This window comes from Pollicipes pollicipes, unplaced genomic scaffold (genome assembly GCF_011947565.3).
Source record: "Pollicipes pollicipes isolate AB1234 unplaced genomic scaffold, Ppol_2.1 Scaffold_3174;HRSCAF=3718_pilon_pilon_pilon, whole genome shotgun sequence".
Taxonomy (NCBI): domain Eukaryota; kingdom Metazoa; phylum Arthropoda; class Thecostraca; order Pollicipedomorpha; family Pollicipedidae; genus Pollicipes; species Pollicipes pollicipes.
In genome coordinates this window covers 12,524-21,659 of record NW_023596243.1, presented here as the reverse complement: position 1 = coordinate 21,659, position 9,136 = coordinate 12,524, and the positions used below count along the sequence as shown (strand labels likewise).

At 52.3% G+C, this 9,136-nt stretch overlaps 1 protein-coding gene across 1 annotated transcript; it reads left to right on the top strand.

Moving 5' to 3' along the window:
- Positions 1 to 721: 721 nt before the first annotated feature.
- LOC119090887 (CD209 antigen-like) lies at positions 722 to 4,371 on the top strand (the record flags this gene model as incomplete). Its single annotated transcript, XM_037213617.1, has 4 exons — positions 722 to 741; positions 3,526 to 3,628; positions 3,814 to 3,945; positions 4,148 to 4,371. Coding segments are annotated over exons 1-4 (479 nt in total), but the record flags the coding sequence as incomplete, so codon positions are not given.
- Positions 4,372 to 9,136: the final 4,765 nt, after the last annotated feature.

The following is a 9,136-nucleotide window of genomic DNA, read 5'->3' as shown; positions in this document are numbered from 1 at the left end:
TTTTGCAATGCTGCAGAAGTCTGAAGGGCAGGGAACAAAGTGCTTTTTGGTGGCAGGAAATACAACATTTGTGTGATATATGTGTGTTCCAAACTAAGTCCTTACTGCAGTGACTGAAACTGCTTCCAAGTGAAATGTTACAATGAGAACAGGGGTCATCCAGAGACAGGTTAGAGTACGGTTCTCTGAGGGCACATACATGCACACACATTGTAGACCGGAGTTAAGGCATTGCATGAGCATTAGAAACACATCATATCCATATTACATTGTACCACAACTCACTCCTTTCTGTGTTAAATAGGCTTCACCTTTGTTGGGACACCTGCAAAGCTTATTGCACAGACATCCAGCTGATGCTTTAAATGATAAAGGGCACTGCATGAACACCATGTTTGCACGGTGCTGGGTTCCTGGCTAAATGTCATACCCTCAGCAGGTCTTAAAAACAAAATGTTGTCTGAACTTCTCCACAGGAAATACAGCTAAAACACTTCACTTCTTGGTGCTGACTTCCATCACATCCACCAATCGGGCGAGCAGTTCCAGCCTTTTCTCTTCAGCAGCAACCCTCCTCTCTTCTATCGTCAGCCTGTACCTCTCAGGATCATTTCCCTCCATCAGGTATTCGTCAGTGCTGGCCTCCTTGAAGCACCCCTTCCGCCCACGGTGGTCACGGCCCTGATCTCCACTGCTACTGCTATCACTGGGGGTTGGGGACATGGGGATTCTGGGGGATTGGTGGGTGCACTCTTCAACACAATGCTCATATGTTACCTGAAGTCTTTCAATATTACCCACGGCATTTATTCAAGTGGGTAGTGACAAAATTTTAAAGGCCTGCGAGTGCCCCCTTGAATACCCAGTTAGATGTATTACAAACATTTACTTGGGAATATAGCTGGTAACACAAATATCACTAATAAATGGATGCTATTCTGCTCTATATCCCCAAATGGGATGGAATTTCAGGAACTAGGTCATCATAAGATGGGACCAAATTCATGAAACTGGGGGAGGAGGCCTACTTCTGAGGGAAACCTTGGCATACAAATGATATTTCTCAATGATGGGTTCAATACATATACTCAGCAGCACCAATTCAGAGGTACAACAGACATCATCTGTTAAGACATTGGGACATTTCCCCCACCTCGCTGGGATAATACTTATCACTGTGCTGTTAACCAATTTTTTAGACAAGTGGTTGTGCTTGGCAGCCCAGCAGCCCGGTCCCAGCAACAAGCGAACACAGCATTGTCAGCTTATATTCGGCTGGCCTCGATGAACCCTAGGCACCATTTTTCAGCCCCACCCCCCCCCCCCCTCTTAGAAGCAGTCAATTATCATCAAGCCACAAGCTTAAAAACATAATGCCCCGCTGAATCCCTAGTAGCCCGCACATCAACTAAAAGATCCAAAGCACTAACGCGATGTCGCCCGCACTGCGCGCCGCCATGTTCGTGGACGCCCCGCCGACTACCCAAATGTTAAAAGGTTTTGCCAGTCCAGTAGTTGACAAGTGTGACGTCACACCCTCTACGTCACGAATCCATCATGGCCGCCCGACCGATCATAGAACAGGATTTCAATTATTGGTAGTACGAAAGTTAAGATGAAACGCGCCCAATGACAGCCCTATGGGTTTAAAAACGGACCTTTTCACCCGCGCAAGGTGCCTATCAATCCCTGTACCAAGTGTTCAGCACGCGTGTGCCTTCCTCACGTTCGTACATGCGTATTGCGAAAATTTCAAGCCCTTTCTGTCCTCTGTTTAATGTACACAAGGTAGCTAGCAAAAAAAGACAAACAGGCAGGCAAACATACGAAAGATACTTATTTTTTGTAGATAGCGTATCATATGTCAGCCTCGTGGGGAACACGGAGCCAGTACAGCAGTGCTGCGCACGTCATATCGTAGTTGATCTCGTTCTGAGTTCGGCTGAGTTCAGCTAAGCGGAGCGCACCTCCAGGCGGCACATACACCAAACACACACCGTGATGGGACTGTGATTTACACTGACTCGAGCTAATACGGCCTGGAGAGAATGTAAAGTACTGTCTTACGGGATGGCACCCTGTGGTGAATAGCTAAAAGGACGCTGCCGCACGCGGCGGTGTCCGGCGGGCTCCTCTTTACGGTACACTGAGTAGCCTTTCATCGGCCGATGAGCGTCCGGTCGAGGTTTCCTCGGCCGATGAGCGTCCGGTCGAGGTTTCATCGGCCGATGAGGCGTCCGGTCGAGGTTTCATCGGCCGATGGGGCGTCCGGTCGAGGTTTCAATCGGCCGATGGGCGTCCGGACGAGGTTTCATCGGCCGACAACCGTCCGGTCGAGGTTTCAATCGCCTGGAAACAGATCATCACAGCACATCTAAAGCTACTGCGAAAGCACGACAGCGGAAGTGGTGGCAACACATGATAGGTCATTTGTCGAGAGCGTGCGAAAGCAGCGGCCGTACCTGGGCAATTAATGGTGTTGCATTGCACTACGTATGCAGCAATTTAACATTAGTTTCACCTTTCCCTTAAAAAAATGACAAATATCCATAGGTCGCAGGCACGTGGTGATTCAATCATTTCCTAATCCCGTGTTAGGCTCTAGCCTAGGAACGAATTCACTGTACTCGGTCAGTACAGGGGAACATCGACCAGCGGTCTTTTGTACTCCTAGTAGCATCGCACGATTTTTGTAGCACTGCGACCCTACCATGTGAGGGAAATTCATGATGGCAAACATTGGAAACCAAATGTCAGGTAAAAATGTGCATATGTGCCACCAACATCATTCACCAAGTCCGCATGTTTTAACACCCCTGCGTTTGCAAACCACTTCAGCGTTGAAACTGATGTCATCAACCGAATAATGCACGACCACGTTCGCTGAGAAGAACTACAATGCAATCGTCTCAGTCGGGAAATGTTATCTGTCACGACGTTTTCGTTGTGTTATATTGATATTGCGGACGGTCCATACTCCGCAGTGCCTCGGAGGCTACCGTTCCGGGCAGGTAGTCTGTGGCGCAGTCTACCGCGGAGTCGGTCGCACGGCGGGAATCGCAGAGATAATCCGCCCCGTACAGGTAAGCGCAACCTGGTGCATCGCGTCCCTGGTTTCACTTACATTGCCAGTGTCCTCCCCGCAGGTGCGCACTGCTACATCTCCCCAGCCTTGTATCTTTACCGATTTTGGCATCACCACGGGCCTCCGCTGTGCCATGTCCTGTCTCAAGACGAGGGACCGTGGTCCTCCTGCTGACGCCCCTGGTGTCCGTGCTCAGCCGCCGCCTGACCCGACAGCCGGGTGTGTGCTTTCCTGCCGTCATGGTAGCCCATCTCGGCTTCCGGTCGCCGCTGCACTGCGCCATGCGCTGCGTCATGAACGACCCCTGCGCTGCCAATCAACTTCGACCCGGACGACGGCCGGTGTGAGCTGGTCTCCGACGTGGCGACGCAGACTCCGATTCCGGCAGACCGGCCCTCGCATGGTCGCTTACGCCGACCCGGCCTCGACCCTGTCCTCAGTCCCATCCTCGGCGCCAGACTCGACTACACCGGCCTCGACCACACCGGCCATGGCCATCCCGGTCTCGACTACCCCTGCCCACTGCCCCTCTGGCTCCTTTCTGTACGACAGGTCGTGCTTTGTCAAAAGCACGGAAGCGGTGGCCTGGGACGGTGGCGAACTGGAGCGGGTGTGCGCCGACACCGCGGTCGGGGCCAGTCCGTACGTCCCGACCAATGGACGCGAATTGCGTTTCGCCAAGAACATCGCCTACCGTTACTGGTCGGGGATGCGCACCAACGTGACAGGAAACGTACGACAAGGCTGGTCAGCCGGTCAGCCGGCCCTTCTACCCGACCTACGTGAGTCGCAACGCCAGCAACCTGACAGAGGGGTGCGAGCTGCTTCTGGGCCGCGTCGCGCTGAGCAACTGCAGCCAGGTGCAGCGGGTGCTTTGCCGGTCAGAGCTGGACGCGTCCCTCTCGCCGCCCTGTCCGACGGGCTGGTTCGCGCTACTCACGAACTGCGTGCTCCTGGAAAATGGACGCGCCCCTGGCGCACGCCGACGCCGAGCAGCGCTGCGTCGGGCTCGGCGCCCACCTGTTTGTCGCTGCCGACTGGATTGAGTATGACTCCGTCAAGGTGCTCGCCAACCTCATTAACACTGAGGTCTGGTCGGGCCTGAGTGACGCCGCCGAGGAGGGCGTCTGGCGTGACCCAGAGGGCGCGGCGACCGTGCCGACGCCGACGGAGGCTCAAGGCTCCAGCGGCTGGTTGGACGGAGAGCCGGACGGCGGCGCGGCGGAGAACTGCGCGGCTCTCCAATGGCACGGCGCCCGCGACGAGGACTGCAGCCTGGCCAAGCCGTACGTTTGCAGCAAGCCTATCGCCGTTCAGTAATGGTGATTTTGTGTGACTTTGTGCACAGTGGTCGGCTGACTTCAGCTGGAGATTAAATGTCCGGAAGGGTCTGCCTTCACTCGCATAATTCGGCGTCGTTTCATGCAGTAGAAAGTTGGCTGTTGTGTACTTATATTACACCGGCTATATTAAGCGTCAGGCCGCGTTACTCTACATGACGACATGACGAGACGATTCCCCATACGGCAAATTAACAGCAAAACGTTGGCAAAAAAACAGTGCGTAGTTCGCGTGCAACCTGCAAAAGTGAGCTAAAGAAGAAAAAGAAACATGCTGCACATAATGCACGCACGCTGTGAAAATATAAGAAAATAACGTGCACCAGATGGAGTCACATAAATGAAGAAAATGCCATGAAACAAAACTGGTAATTGCGTGGTGTTATCATTCACAATTCTAATCACGCGTGCTTGATCGTGCTTGTATTTTGTTGTTTGTTACCCGCACAGCCCACATTCCTCTCCTCATTCTCAGCGCAATCATTCAGCTGAATTTGGCCCTCTTCGCCCGCCGGCCTCTGAACCAGCTATCCCTTCCACTACCCTCGTCCGTTGTGGAACCTCCTTGACCTTCGTTTCTTCGCACCCTTGTCCCATATAAGTCATTCACGTGTTATGCACGACCGATTGAACAGATGCGATATACGCCACCTTACATACCAATGTGTAACGATCAGAAGTAAATTCAAATAAACGCTATTGCACTGCAGAAAAGAGTGCCTGTAAAGAGTGGCTGTAAGTCTTGAGGTGGAAACGGGCCCGTATCATAAGCGTTCACAGTTCACAGCATCCACAGTTCACAATTGTCTCTAGTTATAACGTCCACAACTCACTACGGACGAAATGAGTGCTAAACTTTTGCCCTCGCATGGTGTGTTCGAATGTTCCGACTATGCAACCTTTCGGCCATACAGCTCCCCGGCCGTGGTCAGGTGCTAGGTCCGGAGAACAAATGGATGTCAGCCAATGCGATGTATGGGCCAACGTAGTATTTCTAACCTTCCAGTGCGTTCTCTGCCGATGACTGTTGCATGATTCCATGCTGGTCGATGATCGAGGTATGACCATGCAGGCTCTGTCACAGCTGGGATTCAGAGTCTCACCACGAATGATTGCCTTTCTGTGCTCTTCCAGTATGACTGACAGCAGGCGATCTGTATCACCCTGATGGGATTTGACACAGCTGCATGCTATGTGGTATATGTGGTTCTCCACGCGCCCCCAGATGCTGGTTGGATCCTGCCCCGCCTGTGGCAGTCTGTCGCAGTTTACGCGGGGCATGTCCTCACACAAAATCCCGCTGCTACGCGTGCGGTAAAGTAGGTCACATTTCAAGCGCGTGCACTCAGAGAAACGGGCAGGGGGTCAGCGGTCATTCAGAGCGCCAGCCATTGTCCCCAGACTTCGCGTCGGTGAGGGGCTTACGCCTTTTACGAGTCGTGCTGACTCAGATAAGAGTGTGGCGCTTACTGATGACACGATATTTTCAGGAACTATTTCAGGCGTACCGTGTCATTTTCTTCTGGATTCTGGATCGTCGATTAACACTACCGAACAAAGCTGCTTTTGACGTCCTTTCTGATGCAGCACTTCACCGGACTGCAACGGGAGCTAGGACTGACAATCTCAGGGCGAGCGTCCGCTGGTGGGGCGTGCTACAGTACTCATTTGTATCGTGAACCAAACTCACATTTCTTTTTACGTGACCGAGGCTCTAGATATTCCTAGTCCTCCTCAAGCTACTTTTTTTTGCGGCTGGTCCTTCGTGTTATGATCTTGCTTGTAAGAGACTTCTGTTGACCGCACAAGACCTTGTTCACGCATCTCTGATGGTAGAAACGTCTGTGGGCCGGGCAGTGTTGGTTATGGCGTTTTCTTACCCCAGTCGCTGAGCGCTTATGAAGGGCCTATGCCCATCATTGTGACTACGCTGGTCCTGTTCTTGCTGAGCCATGTCTCAACATACCGGGTGTGCAGATGGTGAGGTGCGTTGCCACTGTGTCTGGGTCAACTGCTCCCCTTTGTCGGAAACATGACCGCTGAACACATTACTTAACCCAAACTTGCTCAGAGAGCTCAGCTGGAGGAAAGCTTTCAGGAGCTAGCTAGCGCCTGAGCTTCATCCTGAGTTGTACAAGGCTGTAGACATTGAGTCGATGGCTGCTTTGTTCAGTACTTACCTCACAGATTCGCAACGAGGGTCTTGTTTAAGGTTTTGAAAATGCACAACAGTATATTCGACGGTCATATAGGTCACACACTTGAATGACCTACAGAACTGACACAGGAGACGATCCCCGGATCCGTCAGAGTCCATGGCGCATTCCTCCGTATTTGAAAGAACAATTTCGGGTACAGTTGGATTAATAAGTCAAGGAGGGCATTCTCGAGAGTCCGAAGGTACCTAGGCCCCACCCACTAGTCAAGGAGGGCATTCTCGAGAGTCCGAAGGTACCTGGGCCCCACCTGTTGTCTTGTGAAAACGAAGTTTGGAGAGCTTTGTAATGCGGACATGTAAACTCAATGCATGTCCTCGGCTGTCCGCGTGACTGATTCAGGGTGTTGATACACTTTAGATGCATTGGCTGGGTGGTCTCTGTATTGTGTCCTTGACATGAACGCAGCCTATCACCAAGTGTCGACTGATCCGGCTGTCAGGCAACCATCCGCCAGGAAACATGAAGTGCAGCCGTATGTGCTTTGGACCGAGTTCCGCGCCGTTTGCTCGTTGCAAGCTACACAACGTCGTGCTTGTGATGAGCCGCCCGAGTCCTGCTTGCATTATTTCAACGACGTTATCATTCATGGCAAGTCTTTCCCAGAGGTCCTGACTGCACTGGATGGGTTAGTCAGGTTGCACGCCGCAGATCTCACGCTGACCAAGTGTCAGTTTTCAGAAGGAGGTGAAATTTCTCGGTCACGTGATATCTGAACAAGGCATGACGACTGATCCCGCAAAGGTTCGCAGGTGAATGGCTGGCAACAATCGCGACCGCTTGAGACTATGCAGTCTTCTTGGGCTTTGCTCTTCATTTCGTAAATATATGACAATTTTACTCACATTGCTGCTCCCCTTTTCACCTCACAGGCGAGGGCGTTCAGTTTCAGTGGCCATCCGAGGCGGACGAGGCATTTGGGGGCCTAAAGACGGTTTGTGACAGAAACGCTGACAGCTGCTTTCCTCTCGTTTGGTAATGGGGAAGGCACATTCACATTGGACCGTCATGGGAGTGGCCAGGGCATCTGAGCCGTTTTGCTGCAGGAGCAGGAGGTATCAGCGTGTCGTTGTGTGTGGCAGCCTGTCAAAGTCTCAGAAAAACACTCTACGTTTAAAATGCAATTTTAAATGCGTGGATTTTTGCGATCACAGCTTACGCTAAGCATGAGCATTGTTGTCTGAGCCCTGACCACCACCATCCGATTCGCGCTATTCCCCGGCCAGCGTCAGAATTTGGTGGCGAAAAATTCACCGTGCACGCAATGGTCGGTACCCCAACCTACCTTTAGCGCGACCGCTGCCGCCGGCCGCAGACTATGCCACGGGCAAAACAGCGAGTACTCTAAAGCGACTCGAACCCATTCCGCCATGTGTGGGTGGATCGAAAGGCAGACGCTCGAACTAACTGGGACCAGAGGGACGGAGAAGACGGCCTGTCTCAGTCGGTTTGGTACAGAGCGTTAGCTGTTTAGCGGGAAACGCGGCGCTGGCCGCAACGGAACGTGAGCAGGTCCGCCTGGTTGCTAGGTTGGGATGCCTGCCGTCGGCCGGGAGCGTACCACCGTTCTCCAACATGGTTCGCACATGTGTTGATGCGTTGGTGAGCAGGCGGACCACGTCGAAGCTGATCATTCGTGTGCCAGGCGTTGGACACAGATCTTGTACTAAGGAGACGAAATGGGCTGAGTTCATCCGGCGTGATGATGGAGCTCCCTATTCGACGGCTGTTTGGAGAAAGGTAATTGGATATTATTGCCCTTCGGCGATTTAACAAAACTTCTAGTATGATACAATGAACTACGTCCATGAGACCAGACGGGCCGCGCGTCCGCGGGTCTGCGCCGGTTGCAGGGCCTGCGACACGAAAAAAACCGCGGGCTTACAGACTCAGAAGTCCCTGAGCAACAGGTTCATGAGACCGGATGTCTTCAGTCGGCAGGCCGGGAACACCCACAGACCGGATATCTGCACTTGGTCAGGTCGGGAACACCCACAGACCGGATATCTTCAGTCGGTCAGGCCGGGAACACCCACAGACCGGATATCTGCACTTGGTCACGCCGGGAACACCCACAGACCGGATATCTGCACTTGGTCAGGTCGGGAACATCCACAGACCGGATATCTGCACTTGGTCAGGTCGGGAACACCCACAGGTCCGGCGGGTTCGGCAGTGCATAACTGATTATTTACAATAAAACGTAATGGTAATCAATAAACAGGGGTTCGCAGCGTCAGCGCTACTGATTGGTATGTACCCACAGCTCTACCCAACTTTTCTAAATACAACTGCTTCTATGGAATTTTGATTTTTCGGCATGCGCTTGACATTGAGGCTAGCTCGATAAGCACCTGGCTATATACCGTCTGTCTGTATTCCTTTTGATCACCTTAACTGTCAATTTTTGAGTTTTTCAGCGTCTTCGGGTTAATCGCCATGACAAGCGGAATTTCACTGAGTTTTAAGCTGTGACGACAATACTTTCTCTAACC